This window comes from Colius striatus, chromosome 6 (genome assembly GCF_028858725.1).
Source record: "Colius striatus isolate bColStr4 chromosome 6, bColStr4.1.hap1, whole genome shotgun sequence".
Classification (NCBI taxonomy): domain Eukaryota; kingdom Metazoa; phylum Chordata; class Aves; order Coliiformes; family Coliidae; genus Colius; species Colius striatus.
In genome coordinates, this window is record NC_084764.1 from 4,780,623 (window position 1) to 4,799,628 (window position 19,006).

General features: G+C 47.7%; 1 protein-coding gene across 3 annotated transcripts in view; it reads left to right on the forward strand.

Moving 5' to 3' along the window:
* PHF21A (PHD finger protein 21A) overlaps positions 1-9,671 on the forward strand; it is a 134,981-nt gene extending 125,310 nt beyond the window's left edge. For all 3 annotated transcript variants that reach the window (XM_061998545.1, XM_061998547.1, XM_061998546.1), the window contains exons 15-18: positions 4,269-4,424; positions 6,071-6,146; positions 6,456-6,559; positions 8,697-9,671. In XM_061998545.1, coding sequence (XP_061854529.1) covers positions 4,269-4,424; positions 6,071-6,146; positions 6,456-6,559; positions 8,697-8,951 — 591 coding nt within the window. In that variant the 3' untranslated portion in view covers positions 8,952-9,671. The remainder of the gene's footprint in view (positions 1-4,268; positions 4,425-6,070; positions 6,147-6,455; positions 6,560-8,696) is intronic.
* Positions 9,672-19,006: the final 9,335 nt, after the last annotated feature.

A 19,006-nucleotide genomic window follows, 5' to 3' on the forward strand; every position in this document is an offset into this window, starting at 1 on the left:
GCTGTCGAGTCCTCTCCACTGTGTAAGAGCTCTCAAAACAGTATCATGAGTTGTTGCCCTGTTTTCTGCAGTGCTTGATGGCAGCAAGCTCTGACAGGAACAGTGAAGTTCTGTAGCATTCACAGCTCATTCAGAATGCCCTGAATGTGGATTGTGTTCAGGCCTAGGTTCAGGATTGCTTTCATATTCATTAATTAATGAAAACAGATGTATTTTAAAGACGACAATGGAATATTGTCTAGCAGGTAATTAACATCCCCTCTTACCTGAGGGTATTACAATAGAGCACAGCAGTACTCTTTCCTCTTTAGAATCCTTTAGAAATGTGTTTCCAGACAAATTCTTTGTTTTCTACTTATGCAACAGCACAGACAGTTCTGTGGGTTTCATTTCTTTAAAGCATTTTATCCCAGAGTCCTGTTCAGTACAAGTTCACCATCACTTGGGCTGGTCTGAGAGCCTTTGCAGAAATCTTTGCTGTTGAATTCCATCTGAAATAAAGCACATGTAAAAGCAGAAAATATATTTCAAAGTGCTTTTATATATATATATATATATATATATATATATATATATATATTTAACTATTTAATTGATTAATTAAAAATAGACCATTAAGCAAAGTTTGAACCTTGAGAGACAGCAACATTTTGGAAAGGAAGCAAATGTGAGGTCTGTTCCCCTGTCATTAACATGTTACAACTTTTACTTGCTAGTCATAAAGAGAGGAATGCTTTCCCATTGCCATCATGAGCTAGAAGGCAGTCTTCTGTTCATATGTTCCCATAAAATCGCTGTACAGGAGGCTCGTGCAGTCACATCCCTCTTTTTTGTGTGTGATTTGATTTCCCTCATTTATAGATTTGGCATGGTGCCTCCTTCTCCCATCTGAGTTTTGAGAACTTAGCAATACATGTAAAAACCTTTAGCATCCTTGGCTGGAAAAGTGCTGTGTATTTAAACAGCAACAATACAAGTTGTTGCTGGAGGTGAAGACAAAGAGGAAAACGAGGTCTTTGGCATTTAAGGAGCTTGAAGCTTCATTAGATGCAGAATATAGTATACATTGAAGTGCTTGTGCCACAGTTTATGGCTGGTGCTACCGCTGAGAACTGTCACCAGCAGCCTTTGCTCATCTTTTAAATGCCTCCTGTATTGTTCCAGCACAGATATATCCAAGGCAACACTATGACCTGGCATAGCTAAAAGTTGTTAATCCTCAGCCAAGACCATGCTCTAATCTGGTTAATTTAATAGACACACACCTTCCTGTGCCAACCTCATGCACAGGGGACAGAAATGAGTATCTGGGCATGTCGAAAAGGCAGGATCACTTCTTTTGGCAGTGAGGCTGATCCATGTCACGTTGAAGAGAGTACGTGCTGTTAGCTACATCCTCTTTAGATAGGACAGAAAATGATGTCTGTAGTTACAGCTTCCAGCTTTTGAGGACTTGAAAGCAGGACAAGTGCATGCCTAAGTAAAAGGCTGTTTCAGAAGGGTCAGTTAAAGGCATTGAGCAGTTCCTCAGACAGGTACAGAAAACTGCCATTTTGCCCATCTTTACAGTATTTTTGCATTAATTTGCTGAGAAGGTCTGATTCCTCCAGGCTTCAGAATGGAAATGTGATATTTAGCACTTGGGTAATCTTGGTCTTTAACCACCCTTTGAAAGTTAGAAATGAAGCACTTGACACCAGGCACCATGGGCCAGAATGAGGCCTTCTTGCTTTTCTCCTGAGTTGTTCTGCGAGTTTCTGAAGGGAGGAGAAAGCAGGAACTTGTGATGGGATTGGTGATAAAAACAAAGGGGTAGAAAGCAGGAATGAAACCTGGGAAAAGGAAGGAAGTAATGCAGCAGCAGGGCAGGCTTTTTGTTTGGCAGCTGTCTGTGAAACCCTTTGGTTACGTGTGATTCCGCATGGGCACGAGCAATCCCTGCTGCAGATGATTTGGGTTTCCCACGTTGTGCCAGTGAAATGTCTATGTGTAAATACAGCTATTACATATTCAAACACATCAACTACATATTTTCTGATTTGATACTCTGTTATTCAGTTCTGTTGCCCAAAGCCAGGCCCTGCTGCTCTAAGCACTTTATAAAAATAAAGAAAACCATTAGCTGTCCAAAAAGCTTTCATTCAATTTCCTGGTCTCTTGGTGCAGAGGAAATAGAGCAAAAAGTGATGTTAAATCACCTTTTATGGTCTCTGTTCTGCAATTATTCTTCAGTCTCTTCAGCTTGTAGCATGTGTTAGAGCAGCCTTGGTGAGCTCTGCCTGTAGGCTCCACAGAGCAGGTCCAGAAGCTGAGAGGAGCTGATGTCAAAACATCAAATCCAGCCCCAGTTCGTGCATATACTTATTAACTGCCCATGAAACCTGGGGCAGTTGTTCAGACAGTGGCTGGGATTTTGGTAAGGACAGTGTTTAATGCTGAGGGAACACCCTGATTGTTTCCATTACCAAGACCAGGCCTGTGGATTTTGTGCCTGTGTGCTGTTGTCTCAAAATGTTAGCTGCACACTGACCACCTCTGTCCCTTCAGGTCTGGCAGCATTCAGTTGAATTTAGGAGGTTCTAGATCTAAATATCTACCTCTCAAGAAACAACTGCACGTGTCTGTCCTGTAGGTTTCCTTCTGCAGGGTGTTAGACAAAACAAGAGGGGAGGGGAAAAGGATCTTCCCAGGCTGGTTACACAGATCGCTTCATGGGAGACATGAAATGTCACTCATGTACTTCTTGATTTTAACACCCAGGAACTCTTTGGTGTTAAAGGATGAATTCCTGGGAGTTACAGAACCAAAACATGGCACTGCAAATTTACTAAAGATTGATCCTTTGCAAAAACACAGCATCAGTGTTAACCTTGGGAATTAAGAGAAGAATAGCCTTCCCTTCAGAGAAAGGCCTCATCAGCAACAGAGCCGGGAAGCAGAAACCTGAGCAGATTGCTTGTGTGTCATTCTGCTAATACGGTTAATATTTTATCCATAGTAGAGATTAGTGTCATTTTTCTTGCCTGGCAACTTAATGTGTAAGTGCACAGCCAAATCTGCTCTCCCTCCAAATTGATGGAACTTACTCACGCACCTGAAAAGGCTGTAGGGGATCAAAATGAAACCTTGCACACGGTGTTTCATACAGGGGGAGTGTAGACATACAGTTTGATCCAACATACACACTCTAAGATGGCCATTTTTCATATCAGGGAATGTGTGAGAAACTGGAGCCTGACCTATTCAAGGTGAGGCCTTGAACACATGGAGTTTCCAGGACAGCCCACAAGGAGGGAGAGGAGAGGACTGGGGGTGCCCCTTTCCTCCTCTGAGTATGCTGAGCCATCTTTCTTTCATGCCTCCCTGTTCAAATATCTGAAAACCAAAGGAAATCAAACAGAAACACCACCACTACTCCAAGCATGAGATAGGAGTAACCAGGAGGAGAGAGGAATCAGACCTACCTTTCTGGGAAGTTAGTGGCTGTAGAGAAGGACGGTGATGCAGTAGTAACCAAACCTAGGGGTATTTTAAGAGACACTGCCAGTAATGGTTTCAAGTCTTTCTTTTAAAAACCCCTTAGGAAAAAAAGAATGTCTCGTGGTGTTCCTTTGTCCTGGCTGTCAGCCTGTGTTGGTGATGAAACATAAACCACTCTCTATAGAGAATGAGAAATACTCGAGTCACTGCTTTTTTGGTGCAACTCAAGGTAACCTAAGTGGAGTAAAAAGAATTGGCTCAGAACATCATTCGTTCTGTTCTTTTGCATTTACAAGCACAACACCTTTTTCTTCCACTTTTGTCTCTAAAGGTGACCTGAACATTTGACAGTGGTCTTTTAAGTCTTTCAATTGAGGTTTCTTACACACTATTAGTGATGAGAAACGGCCTTGGCAGCGTTCCTGAAGTGGGGTTGTGATTACATCCAGCAATGAGAAGGGTTAAGAAAGTGGGTAGCTCACCACTTTAGGCAAGGTAAAGGAGGAGTGTTAGAGAAGAAAGGTTATGAGGTAGCAGTTGTTAAGAGAAGCTGTGGTAATAAGCATTTGCTGTAACGTTTTGCCTTGGGAGGACAGTGAGGGCGTTTCTAACGTCCTGCCTGCTTTTCCCATTTCCCAGCTTAAAAAGGGCTTGACCATTTGGAATGCTCTTAGAAATACTTTGTGCTGTAAACTTTGCATTCAACTAGGATGTAGATGCCATAGGTGAAAGTTCACTTTTTGCCTCTCTCTTTCTCTCACCCACACCCCTTCCCCTGGGTTTTACAGGGTGACATCCATGAAGATTTTTGCAGTGTTTGCAGGAAAAGCGGGCAGTTGCTGATGTGTGACACGTGTTCACGTGTTTATCACCTGGACTGTCTGGACCCACCTCTGAAAACCATTCCCAAGGGCATGTGGATCTGTCCCAAATGTCAAGACCAGGTACTGTTTGACAGCTGGGGAGAGTTACATACGATGCACTATAAAGACTTTTTGGTGTTTAATCAGTACAACTTGCCTTACTTAGATCAAGACAGCCTGACACAGAACTATTTTGGTTGGACTCGATGATCTTTAAAGGTCTTTTCCAACTGAAACGATTCTGTGGTTCTGTTTGATCTCTAATACAGCTTTGTGGGAATTTGATTGAGTCACCTCTGTTGGAATGCTTGCAAAGCCAAAACTGTGAGGTCTTGCTCCCAGATTTGGAGTCTTTATTTGCTACCCTTGTGGTTTTTACTCTTCTTTTTTTCCCCTGGGCACACAGATGTTTGGAAAAGGTTCCCCATGACCCATAGAAAATGTTGCTGTTCGTCATAAGCTCTTTGTTTCTTCAAAAGTCAGTAGTATGTTCTTCTGGACAAATAAACAAAACACTTGCACAAGCCTTCCTCAGTAGATAGACCAAATACAAGCCCCTTTTTGCTCACAGAAATCAGACATCAGAGAGGTTTTCTTCAGTGGTCTCCGAGAACATCATCCAGCATCAGTAGAATGAGGACAGGCAAGCAGTTTGGTGGCTCTTCCTTCCAGATCTGAAAGTACACAATTGAACAGGTTCTATTTCAAGGTTTTGTTTATAACTGCATTGAGATTAGAAGACAAAGTAGAAACCTATTGTATTCCTCACCTTGGACTCCAGGAGTTGCAAAGGGTTGCTGATTGAAGCTGTTAGACTTCTGCCTAGGGTAGCATATTGCTTAGTCATCCACATGACCTTTGGGTAGCCAGGTGGCAACTTAAGAAAACAGCCTGGGGTGTGATCTGCTCTTTAGAAGAGCAAACTCAATGACTTGGTCAGCAGTTACAGGACAAGAGGGAGTGTTATACCACTTATTCCTGCTCTTGCCTGCTTTCTCCTCACTCCTCCTCTTTGTCTTTCTGTGGTAGATTCCCACAAAATTAGAGGGGGGTGGGGGGGAAATCTGAGGTAATTTCATTGCACAGTGATCCAGTCTTCCATCTTCTGAGACATCCCTGGTTCACTTATTGAAAATAGCTGTCATTCCTCTCAACATTTGTTAGGAAGGAACATGCAGGAAAGATCTGAAAGCCATAAATGGTGCTGACCCTTATAAAGAGGATTTGACAACTCTTATTCACACGGTTCTGGTAAGAAGGTGGCATAGGCCAGTGTCACGTTTTCCTTGCCAGGAAACATGTTTGAACATGTGGAGGCTGTTCTGGGGTCTGCAAACTTTACTCCCAGAACAGCAAAGATCAGCAATTTGTCTGAACTGTGAAATAATGTTTATGTCTCCTGGCAAGTGTGAGCTCAGAGACGTTATCCTTTCATTCATCTTTTAAGTTGCTTGGTTTCATTAGTAGGCTTTATTTGTGGCTGTGCAGGGAATTAGAGAAAATGCTGACATTTGTAAGAAACAGGCCTGCTTTGTGGCAGCCACAATACAGCTGTGAATAATTCCCTCTGTTAAACCTCAGAAGGGGTCTGTGAAGCCTCATCTTAACAGGACTGAGTCTGATGATAGCCATGAAAGACAACCTTCAGCCTTTTCCTCTTTCTGTCTCTCCTTTTTGCTTCCTTAGAGGTAGCTTACCAGCTAAATCTCCAAACCCTTCTCTTTCAGATGCTAAAGAAGGAAGAAGCAATCCCATGGCCAGGAACTTTAGCAATTGTCCATTCATATATTGCATATAAAGCAGGTAGGAAAATGGAGAGCAACACTTTTGTTTCACTTTTGATAACAGAAGGTGTTCTTTCAGGAATGGGATAGAAGGCTGCTTCCTCTACAGAAGGACATCAAGGGGGAAGAACCTGCATCACTAGGGACAGGAAAAACAGCAGTCTAAATATCTGTTAAGCCCACTGTGATGTTTGTGTATGTAGGTGAAGTTTTGGAGGTGATTTAGCTCACAGAGTATTGACTTGCACCACAGTCACCATCTTTACACGAAGCAGTTTGGACCCTCTGTCAGCTGTTTAAAAATTCTGATCACTGTTCTGTTTTGCAGCAAAAGAGGAGGAAAAACAGAAACTACTTAAATGGAGTTCAGATTTAAAACAGGAAAGAGAACAACTAGAGCAGAAGGTCAAACAGCTCAGCAATTCTATAACGGTGAGTGTGTCGCCCACCCAAGTGATTCTGCACCTGTGTTCTGGGACCGGAATGCAGAGACAAAGCTGTTACAGAGTGACTCCATGTATTCTTTACCTCTCTTCCACTCTTCTCTGGGCTTACTGAGAATTAAGTGTATGCTTTCCTTCGCTTTTTAGGGCTTTGGGAAGCAGGAATGAAATGCAGGCAACATTTAGTCACTTACACACGATCCGTGCTGAGCACATACTGTAGACATCCAGCTACCTGCAGTAGCAGCAGGTGACAAACACGACCCAGGGCATTATTTGTCTGTGGGCAGCAGATTAAGCCAAATTCTCCAGTGACTCACTTAAATAAGAGTGGTTGGGCCTATGTGTGCAGGAGGAATTAGAGTCCTGGGGCTCTTCCCACACCTTCCTAATGCAAAAGTCACCGTTTACTCACGACTGACTCTCAGGCTCTTGACACGATGCCTTGGCAGTCAGCAGCTGGACGCTGTCTGTGTCCCTGAGTAACATTAAACAGACCAGCTCATCTTTGGAACTTGCAGGTTCCACCATAGTTGATCACAGTAATTGGAGCCCACATATTAATTTGCTCTCTCTTATCACCTTAACATGCAAACCAGGCTCTTGAGTTGCCAGTGTGAAGTTTGAGCCCCTCACTTAGTGTGGCCCTCATCAGATTAGAGTGTGGAAAACTCCTTTGTGGCAGCATCTGTGAGGCTGGACACACGAGTACAGGCTTCTCTTTAAATCCACATGCACTTTCCAGTCTGCCTGGCCTGTTACCTGTTAAAACAAAAGTGTCCCATGTTTACACACCCCTAAATGCTGATGAGCAGGATGACAAGTGGTGAGAGGTGCTGGTTGTAGCAGTTCTGGAGACATTTATCCTCTGGGTAGCAGCAGCCAGGCACAAACCATTGCAGCACTAGAGCACTAACACTGTTTCTCAGCGATGCACCTAGGCAGATGCAAGCCTTTATCATGAGGGATTGACTGTAGGTAAGGAAAATGGTTCCTGTGATCAAGTCACTGGTCACATTTTCATTGGAACTGTCCCAAAAAAGACACAAAAAGAGGTCTAAGTTTTGCTGGTGTTTTTGTGACGTCACGAGCTGCCTGTGAAAAGAGTGAAGCTGAAACCCACAGTCCCTGAGCATCAGCGTGGACAAAAGGTTCCCAAAATGTAGGAAGAACCTGAATGTTAGAGACACAGCTCCCATCTCCTCCTTTTGGAGAGTCTCAAGTATAAATACAAGCAGGTTTTCACCCTTGAAACATCATTTGCAGGGGATTTCTTTGGTTTCAGTTCTCCTCCCCTGACTCTGAAGTGATGAGCTTAGCTTGGTTACTACCGCTCCTAGGAGAGAGAAGTGGCCACAAAATGAGATTCTCAAGTGAAGGAAGAGCTTGTTTTTCTTTCCAAGTGCCCTTTTATTTACTGAGAGGAGGAAGTGATGTTGCTGCTAAAATGTGTGTGAGAGCAAAGGCTGCGTCCCGTTAGCACACAGGCTTGTCAGCAGTCAGCTGCAGGAGGATGCCTGAGTTGGCAGGATCTGAGCCAGGGAAATTTCAGCAATGGAGTATCAACAGGAAAAAATAACACATACCTGGAATTTTCCCCTTCAAAAGGAGCACAAAAGGATGGAGCTGCCTGTGGTCGTTTGCAAACCACCGCGGGACGAAAGGGAACCGTGATGGGTGACAGCTACGTGCTGGCAATTCAATTCCTCAGCCTGCAGGAGAGGTTTAGATTGGAGATGAAGAGGAACTGTTTCCCTGAGAGGGCTGTTAGCCCCTGTGCCAGGCTGCACAGGGAGGTGGGGGAGTGCCCATCCCTGGAGCTGTTCAAAAGATACGTAGATGAGATGCTGAGGGCCACGGGTTAGCGATGGGCTTGGCAGAGTGATTGGGCTTGATGGTCTTAGAGGCCTTTTCCAACTGAAACGATTCAGTGATGCTATGACACACATTCTCCTGTGAGCATAGCCATGAGAGCCTTTTGGCTTGAAGGCCAGGAAAGTGAAATTGTAGCTGCAGTCTCTTCTGGGTGCTTATGCTTTTGCTCTGCGAGCATCACATCCCTTCTCCTCTTCCCTCCTCTCCTCCCGAAGCTTGATGTTGTCCCCTGCTGTTCTGTTTTGCTGCAGAAATGCATGGAAATGAAGAACACCATCCTTGCAAAACAGAAGGAGATGCACAGCTCCTTGGAGAAGGTAAAACAGCTGATCCGCCTCATCCAAGGCATCGACCTTTCCAAACCCATAAACTCTGACGTCAGTTCTGTTGCCATCTCCAACGGCATGGACTCCACACCTCCCCCTCCCTCTGCCCCCTCCACCTTAACCCCATCCCCTGCCCAGAGCTGCGGCCTGAACTGTAACAAGGGCGATGAGACTAAATAACCCAGCGGAGGCCGGCGAGGGGGCCGGGGGGAGGCCGGCGGCCCGGTAAGGGGGAGAAGAGCGTAACACCGAAACTCTTAGCGACAGCAACACCAGGATTTCTTCTGGAAAGTGCAGAATTCTTTAGTTCTTTGGTTCCAGAGAGAGCAAGAGCGTGAAGATGCTTGTGCCAGGCGGCACCGGAGTTTGCCAATCGATCCTTCTTATTCTGTGTGTACATGCAAAGTTTGGATCACGTTACATGAATAGTGCCAGCTGGGGGTTCTTTGCCAGCACCATGCCAAGTGAAATAATATATTTACTCTCTCTATATTTTACACCAGTGTGTGCCTGCAGCAGCCTCCACAGCCACTATAGGTTTGTTTTCTTTTCGTTTTTGGGGTGTTTTATTTCGTTTGGGGTGAGGAGCCAGGGATGAGGGAGGAGAGCAGGTTTCAAATCCTTTTCTTTGCAGACCGGTTTTGTTTAGCTAGGGGAAAACAAACACAAGTCCAAAGAGCCTGTGGGCTTTTCCTGTTTCTAAACTCTCAGTACTATTAAACCAAAAAAAGAAGAAGAGAAATCCAGAAATATAAGTTATCAAATGCCAGTGCCCAGAAGGGACAAGTCTATCAAATGAGCAGTATTTACTATTGTTTAGACAGGAAGATGTACAAAAGGAAAGGAGATGGACTTTTCACTGAGTAACCAGCACATATACAGGCTGAGGATCTGTCCCAACAGGATTTTTGGGGGGGGGGAGGGGTGGGGGTGGGGGGTTAGTCCTTGTTCCTTCACGTTAAACAACAGACATGCTTTGCCAGGATTGGTTTTTGGGTCCTCACACTCATGCAGACAAGCCCACGCGGGGAAAGGGGATCAGGAGCCAGGGTCAGCTTGGAGCGTTGGACGGAGGTGTCCCAAGAGGAGAAATGTGCATCGTTTTACTTGAAAATGAGATTCCAACCCTTTTCTATATTTATAAACAACCCAAGGTATCCTGAACAAAGTAGCACACGACCCAGATGTGTGAACTGAACAGAGAAACGTCCTTTTCTTTCACTTCCTTCCTCTTCTTTTGGTAACAAGAACTAAATAAGGACTAGAAAAGCTTTTTTTTTTCTTTCAGGCTGACAGTCTAATTAAAAGAGGTAGATGGGACCTTGCATGGTATAGATTAGAAGTACTAGTGTCAGTGAGATACAGTGAGTCTTTGTGAGTCCTCGTGTCATCGTTTTGGGCACTGTTTTTTTATGCAAGGGCAAAAAAAAAATCTTTGTATCTGGGGGAAAAAAACAAAAACACACACAAAACAAACAAAAAAAAAATCACACAAAAAACCAGAAAAGAAGAAACAAAAGTGACTCTTTTTTTTTTTTTAAATTAAAAAGGAAAATAAAAAGCTATTGAGGTCTTCCTAGTGTTACTTCAAAACAAGATCAAGGGTAAAGAAACGTTGTAAAAAAAAAACAACTAAAGGAAAAAAAACAAACCAACCTTACAAAAGTGCTATTTGTTTCCTAAACAAGTGATTTCTATTAAAAAGGTGTCAGAACTGGAGAAAATGCCGTGTACTTAGAATTTTTTTCACCCAGACTTTGCTTATTTCTGCTGACATCCCGCTGTGTTTGTGTTTTAAAGATCCAAGGGGGACAGTTTCCGTAGGTTCTGCCACACGTGCTGCTGGTTAAACTCTTTTTAAGAAGAGAATGGAATCCTGCAGTGCTGGATCTGCCCCTCCACCCTGAGCCAGAGGGGCTGCCAGGTTTTCTCTCTCTGCATCTCCACCCCTTCCTCCCCCACGTGTTTGCAACCCAGTCGTGTTCAGTTCTTTTCTAGATTAGTCCTACGGGCTCAGCAGAGCTTGAGAATGAAAGAGAGTTGGTTGGACTGGGATCACCTCCTGTCACAGCTTCTCGCTGGAGAAGTTCATCTCTTGAGGTGGCATCTGTTGTGCTGTAGATAGCCAAAGCTCATTGCAGGCTCTGTCTCGGTCCAGGGCACTGAGGGTTGTTGTGTCCCAGAGCTGCCCAGTTTTACCACCCTGTGTAAACATCCCAAAGCTTGAAGTCCTGGGAGAACTCCCTTTGGTTTCCAGTGGGAGCAGAGCTGAGCTGCTGCAGGCAGAGTCCTTGGTGAGCAGGCACTGGGAGGCGAGGCAGAGCTGCTCAGCTGCTTCTGGGGGAAGACAGAAAAGCTTTGGACCTCAAGGATGTGTTTCTGAGCAAGAAGTGAATACTCCAGCCAATAGTCTGCTGCCACAGCCAAGTGGGATTCTTGGAGCTGTTTTCTTCCCTCTCCTTTAGGACTTTTTATTCCTTCTGTAGGAGCTCAGAGCACTATTTCCAGCCCTGAGCTCAGAACTGACACCCCGAGTTCTCATGTTTGTCTGCAGTTGGCAAAGTGACTCTTAGGTGCACTTCTCAGCTGAACCCACCATAACCTTGGCTCCTGTCTGTTGATGTTTGAGCTGTGGAACTGGAAGGATAAGTCAGCCCAAGTGGCAGGGAGACAGCTGGGCAGACAACCTCCAAACCCAGCAAACTGAGAATGGCCTTGCCTTCACCTGGTTACCAGCGGGGCTGTTAGCATAAGGCAGCATTGGGCCAGCAACCTGTGGCATTTCAGCAAAGAGCCATGTGCTCCAGGGCATGAAGAGGAGAACCAAACTGAACTCCTAGAGCAGGAGCCAGCAGCTAATGCGCAGATACTCAGGACAGAGTCAGGCTGGCCAGGTTGTTCTCTCCTTGGCCACTTCTTAATGTCATCAAGTTGCATTCCTGGGAAGGGACAGACTCCAGGGGCAGGAGTGCTGAGTCCTCGTGGTGCTCATGGTCTTACTTCTGGTGTCTTTGCTCATTCAGGTGGGGATGGAAGTGAAATTCCTTGGTAGCATGAATTGACTAGTTTACATCTGAGTGCAGTTAACCAGCCAGGAGATGTTAAAATGGCTTTTCTGAGGCACTCACTTGTCTCCAGAAGCCGAGTAGATAAGTACAGACCTTTTACATCCCTTTTATCACAGCATTTGTGTTCCAGGCTGACAGAAGGATGCCTTTGGTGAAGAGAAATGATCTTAACTTAGACTTTTTGCTGCTGCTAGGTAGTTTCCTCTCTCCCTCCTGCTTTCCCTCCTGGCTCTGCAGCAGTATCAGTGGGCAAGGAGCATTCCCAGGGCTGGGAAGTGATGCTGCTGCAAGTCATTTGGGGTGATCTCTGCCCAATGAGCAACGAAAGGTGGAAGGGGAACTGGCACTTGCTAAACACAGAGGGAAATATGGTGTGGGGTGGTTTGATTTTTTTTCTGACTGCTCTGAGAGGCTCTTGACAGCTTTAAAGCTCAAGCTTGTCATCCGGGTTTGGATTGGGTTGGGTTCTTTTCTCACGCAGTATTTGACGTGGAGTGAGTTTGCACTAAAACTTCTGCTCTTTGGGAAGCTGTCACAGGTGACTGATGTTTTGTGTTTCCAAACCACCATCGAGAGATTAACCACTTCTTATGTCATTGCTTGTCATTGGTGGGAAATGAGTGGCTTTTCCATCTCTGCTAGAAAGAAAGGAGATGAGACCGCAGAGGAAGCTCGTCTCGGAGATGGTCCTGGCTCTCAGCCCACTGCTGAGGGCTTTAAGAAGTCACCTTGCTTCTCTGCTCAGAAATAGAATAAGCATTGCAGAAGTCATTTTCCTCTCTCCCTCCTCTTCTCCTTGCACTCTGTTCTTTCAACAGCTGGAAGGGTGTGTTGTGGGCAGAGTGGGAAGGTGAGTGGGTGACCTAACTAGAGGAATTGCTATTGTGATTAGTATTCTCACCGTCTTGCTTTCCAGCCAGCAGTGGGTTTAGTGCTGGATAAAACCCAGGAAAGGCAATACTTGTAGGGGTGATTGGCCAGAGGGGGTGAGCAGCACGGGTGAGCCTTTGAGGACATCACCAGCCTGGAGTTCCCATGTTGGTAGGATGGTTTGTGTGAGCAGAACAGTGACCTTGTTCTTTGTTGCACGTTTGTGGCAGTGGAGATAGGAATTAAACCCCTAACCTGGGAATCAGATGGTAATTTCATGGGCAGATCTGTTGGTTTTGTTGTTGACAGAAGAAACAATATTCTCATTTATCCTTCCTAGCTGACCAGGCTGAAGAATGCAACTCTGTATTCCAGCTGTCTAGAAACATGAACCCTAATCCTGACCTCCTTGGCTTCAAATCCTCTTCTCCCCTGTACTATTTGCAGAGGCAACCCTGAAGAGCTGCATTCAGGAGGCCCTAGAGTGAAATCTCCCTCTTAGCTCCTCCTCCCCAAGCTGTGGCAGGGGGGAAACTCTGAGGTTTCCTTCCCATGTGGATACGGTGGAAAATGCTTATGAACTTGCAGCACACGTGTTTCTCTCTCTATTTCCCCAGCTGGGTTGTACCCTGCCCTCATTGCTTCCTAAGCACTTACAGTGAATACCTGTCTCTTTCTTTTTTGTCTTCACAAAACATGTTTTTAAAATATCACACTCAGATGTCCAACCAAAATTCACCCTTTTCCTGAGGGCCTCTCTCAGGGAGCTGCTCAGATAAGCACTGAAGTACTGATACTAACACTGTCCTGGGGAATGGGCCCCTCTGGGGGCTTTTCACAACTGTCTTGACTTTTCTTCACCTCCATTTGCCCTCCCTTGGGATTCTGGAGATCCAGGGCACGTTCAACCTGGCTGGGTGACTGCAGAGAGTTTTCTGGCAAGTATGTGCAAGAAGAGTCAGGAACCTGGAGGAGGAGGAGGAGGGGGAAGATGTTTTGTCGTGCAGCTAATTTGTTTGGCAGTATAGGCTTGCCTGGCCAACAAACTACCTCAGCAAAGGCCATTCCCAGGCACTAGGTGTGGATTCTGTAGTTTCTGGCATTCAGAAGGCAAAAAGGTGTCCGAGGAGCCCTCCCAAGAGCCAGCTAGGTACCGGTGTCTGAGGGCACCCGAGCGAGCCTGGCACTCACACGCTCTTGGGTCCCTGTTTCCCGTGGTCAGACCCAGACCAGGGAGTGCTCTCAAGATCAGGTGTCTCCAGGTTATTGCCATCTTACTCAGATCCTTCTTTAAGCCTCAGTCCTGTTTGTAACACCTACAGAATGGAATGTAATACTTGAAAACTTATGACTCTCTCTTTATCCTTTAGCTCCCGTTTCTCCCATGTTTATCTTCTATCTGGGACAAGAACATTCTGCATCATTGTGTCTTGTATAGGCTGAGCACATAGTTGAAACTTGCCAATAAAGAAAACTATTTATACCATGCACTGGTAAGCTTGGTAATTATAGACCCATGGAGAGATAAAAAACACCTCTCCTGGAGGTTCCTTTAAGATGTGGGCTTGTTTCAGAAAACCAAGGCCTTACCTGTGTGAGGGTCTGTACCTGTATCCCCTGCCTCTGTGGAGAAGGAAGGGCAGTGAGAAGGGGTACAGGGCTTGGAGACAGGGGAAGGGAAAAGAGGAGGCAGCAGGAGTGAAGGAAACGGTGATGGTGTGGGGTGAAGCAGAGGAGAGAGGAGAAATGGAAAGAGAAAGAAGGGAAGTGAGGGCAGGAAGAATCCAGGAGTGGAAGAGGGCTGTGTTGTGAGGAGTGCTCCTGCAGTCACAGGGCTTGGAAGTTCAGTGGAAATACTTTTCTGACTTGGGTTGATCTCTATTCCAAAAGGACCAAGCTCAGTGTGAGAAAATAGCTGCTCAGCTGCAGGTGGGAAAGGACACAGGCACTAAGCCATCCCCAGCTCTGCTGCTGCTGGGTGATCCCATCCTGACCAGGGCCTTATTTGGGGGTAAAGCAGATCAAGTGGACCTTGGGACAGCCAGAGCCTGCTCCAGTCTGCACCTCCTTCATTACAAAGTTTTCTTGGCTAGGAATATTCCTGAGACCAGCCAAAGGTTCAGCTCTACCAGTGTGGTTGCACCTCCCTAGTTCAAGTGTCATGATCAGCCTCTTTTCACTAGTTGGAACCACGATCAGCTTCCAGAGGCCCTGAGTCCTGAGTGAGCAGAGAGAAGGGTGGGCAGGACCTCTGCCTCAGGTTACTTCTAAGCCATGTCTTGGAGCATCTGTGCAAGATTCCTGCTCTCTGGGGCTGTCACATCTGGCAGTTCAGTGTCAAAAGCCCTCTGTGCAGCAAGGCCTCCCTGCTTGCTGGTTTCTTGAGGGACATAGCAGTGGCATGGGGTACGTTTAACCCTTCAGGAGCTGAGAGGACGGCTGTGTTAGCAAGGGAGTAACATCTGTGTCTGTTCTTTGGTCTGTAGTATCCAAAGTGGTGTCAAATGCTTCAGACAAACTCAGCCCTGTCCCTCTGTAGGAATGAAGGAGTACTCAAGGACATGTTTTATCATCAGGAGTGCCTGGGGAACTCAAAAGCCTTAAAGCTTGGCTGTGCCTGTCCTGGGTGGAGAGGTGACAGAGAAAGGCCACAGCAGCGAGCAGGATTGAGCTGCTGGTGCTCAGCAAACTCTGCACCACCTGGGGAATTTGCATCTTTTTTGGTTTTCCTCAATTTCCACTGGCAAATGTAGGCCTTGACCAGCTCCTGCCCCTTTGTGGCCTGCCTTCTTTTATCTGTAGTGTTGGCAATCAAGTATTTCTGCCTCTCGCTTTTGAGAAAGCCCTTTTGGTAGTGAGCAACCAGAAGGGCCTTGGAGGAGGGATAGCTCAGGCAGGGAAGGGAGGCAGTGGCTCACACAGCTCCAGCACAGCTCCTGAGGCTGTGGTCAGTGGCCACCCTTGATTTTGGATTCACAGTGCTGAGGATTGATGCTGCAGCAGCACTGGGAAGACACCGTGTGTGTGCAGGGAAGGGCAGAGGCTCCCCTCGCTCCATAGCCAGAGCATGCCTTGTGCAAAGCAGAGCAGGAGAGAGGGCATTTCTCTAACAAAGAAAGAAAGAAACCTCTCTGTAAGGTGTGTCCTGGCAGTTCAGGTGCTGCAGAGCCATTGTTCCTGGGCTGCAGGAACTGTGGAAAGAAGAGGTACGGTCGAGCTCTGTGCCGGGGGCAGGCAGGGGCCGCGTGTTTCTGCTTGTTCTGGGCTCCTGTGTAATCCCTAATCATAACTTCATAGGTTTCTTTAATTATCACTGACATCAAAACAGTGATTGCCTCGAGAGCCAGGAGCAGCATCTCCCCCTGTCAGCTCTGCCTTCCAGCAGGTACGTTATCTCCGAGTCCCTCCTGACGCCGTCTGTGACAGGCAGCCAAGACCCTCCTCAGGCAAGGCACAGGCCCCTGAGGCTCGGGCAGCTTCCCAACAGCCCCCCACAGCCAGAGCCAACAGGCAGCCACGTCCCAGGCTGCTTCTGCCAACCTCTTCAGGCTCCTTGTAGAGGAAGGAAACAACTTTGCTGTGTTGACAGCAGCAGAGGCCGTGGTGCAGAGACGGTGGTGAGCCGTGGCCTGCCTGGGCCGGCCTGCTGCAGCAGCAGGGTGGCTTCCTATACTCTGTTTTTAGGGGGACTGACTGGCTCTAATCTGCAAAAACAAACCCTGCTGAGGGCTGTGGGTTAGTGGTGGGCTTGGCAGTGTGAGGGGAGGGCTTGGACTCCCTGATCATAAAGGTCTTTTCCAACCAAAGTGATTCTGTGATAAACCCCACTGAGTGGTCCACAGACGAGGGCGGGCGGGTTGTGATGGCAGCTCTGCTTGTGTAGAGGAACTGCTCAGGCCTGGATCACAGCTTCACACCCCTGTGATCGTGCAGGCACCATCTCTGTAGCCATGTTGATGCCACCGTGCTTCAGCCTCATCCCCCCACACTCCAGCGTTTCACCCCAAATCAGGCTGCAATGCAGGAGTCTGGCTTGGGCTCGGCCCAGGAGCTGCTGTTGATGGAGGCCACGTCCTAGCTCTGGTCTCTCCCCAGCTTGCCCAACTCCTCCAGGTGTTTTTGGAGCCCAGCTCCCCTAGTACTGTGAAGGGACAATAGCAGCTTCTCCCCAGTGATTCCACACAGTGGCTCTGCCATCCGTGAGCCGGTGCTGCCCCTTCCCCTCCAGTCTCCCCTCCTGACAGGCCCTGCTGTGAAATGCCCTTTCTGACTGGTGCTGCCCCGTGGTCAGAGTCACACCCTGAGAACACTGACTTGTCAGCTGCTTTGGGTTTTTTAACTCTCTCTATTTTTTTTAGCCTGATGCCCATAGTGATCTGCAGTCTCTTTGCTGCCTTGGAGTCCCTTGTGGTTTCAGTTTTGGTACAGGTGTGTTTAGATTTTAGCAAATTAAAGTTGGGGGGGGGGGGGAGGAGGGCACAGAGCAACTGACCAATTTGTATTTATTTATTTTAACATTTTACTAAATAAACCACAGTAAAATCTCTTGTCTCCTCAGCTGTATGTACCAGGCAGGGACAGCGAGTCCCACAGGCCCAAGGGACCATGGCCCAGTGCCCCAGCAGCGTGGCTCCGTGTGATGGCTGCGGCCCACTCTGGCTCCTGCCTCGTCTTCTTGGCACGGAGAAGGGTGCTGCGTTAGTAGAAATGAATTTTAGCTCTAAAAGGAGCAGTGCTTGGATAAGAAAGTCTCCAGGGGCTCTGACTCAGGGGTTGCCTCCAGCTGATGCTGCCCAGAAGAGGCCTCATGGCGACCAAAACCGAGCTGGGTTTACTCCGGGTACCTACAGCCTGACAGGCCCATTGTGGGGCAAAGGATTGTCTCAGCTGGGAGGGATTGTCTGAAAATGATGGTGCACAGTCCTCATGCTATAGGCACAGCAGCACACCTTCCAGAGAAATCAGAGCCGGCCTTTCTGTAGCCACCCAGCCATCAAAGAAACAGCCAGGAGGGGCTTGCGCAGCGCCAGGACAGCCACCCTGCCTCAGCTCTAGCCCCGAAGACGCTGAAGTGCCGTCCAGGTCTGATCTCAACCCGTCTCGTCGCTGAGTGCAGCAGCAGAGCGGTGTCAGAGAGCTTTGGCTGTGCTGAACACGAGCTGTCTGCCAGGGCCTGGCCGGGTGGAGCTGTGCTGCCTTCGTGGTGATTCACAACAGCTGCCCGGCTCTTTCCCAAATAAAGCCTCAGCAGCTTCTGCAGCAGCACAGGCTGGGGGTGACCTGCTGGAGAGCAGCTCCAGGAGAGGGACCTGGGAGTGCTGGGTGATCACAAACTGACCATGAGCCAGCAACGTGCCCTCGTGGGCAAGAAGCCAATGGCAGCCTGGGCACATCAAGGAGAGTGTGGGCAGCAGGTGCAGGGAGGTTCTGCTCCCCCTCTGCTCTGCCCTGGTGAGGCCTCATCTGGAGTCCTGTGCCCAGTTCTGGGCTCCCCAGCTCAAGAGGGACAGGGAACTGCTGGAGAGAGGCCAGTGCAGGGCCACCAAGATGATCAGGGGACTGGAGCATCTTCCTTATGAGGAAAGGCTGTGGGAACTGGGGCTGTTCAGCCTGGAGAAGACTGAGGAGGGACCTTATGAGCCCTTATAAATACTAAAAAGGCAAGTGTCAAGAGGATGGGGCCAATCATTTTTCTGTAGAGCCCAGTAATGGCCACAGCCTGGAACACAGGAAGTTCCACTTAAACATGAGGAGAAACACAAGGAGAAACTCCTTTGGTGCTGAGGTGAGGGAGCCCTGGCCCAGGCTGCCCAGGGAGGGTGTGGAAGCTCCTGCTCTGGAGGTTCCCAAACCCACCTGGACACGTTCCTGTGTGACCTGCTGGAGAGGAACCTGCTCTAGCAGGGGCTTGGGCTGGATGAGCTCTGGAGCTCCCTTCCAACCCCCCATAACTCTGTGATTCTGTGAACTTGCTCCTGGCTTACCACCTCGTCCTGCCTCACTGCACCTGCCAGGCTGGTGGCTTGTGTGACCAAAGAGCCAGGGTTTTTTTTCCCCCAACAGTGGTGTGAAGCTGGGGCTGTTTGGCCAAGCAGCCAGGAGAGGGCAGGGAACGGTTCACATCACAGTGACCAGCTGGGCTTGGCACTGGGCTGCAGCTCCAGAAGGAGAAACCACATCTCTCCTACTTGGGTGTGATTAAACTGACCGTGTGCCCAAGCCAAGGAGCCCTAGAGGACACGTGCAGGCTCCCAGCAGAAAAACTTACTTAATAACCAGGCAGTTCTAACAAAGCTG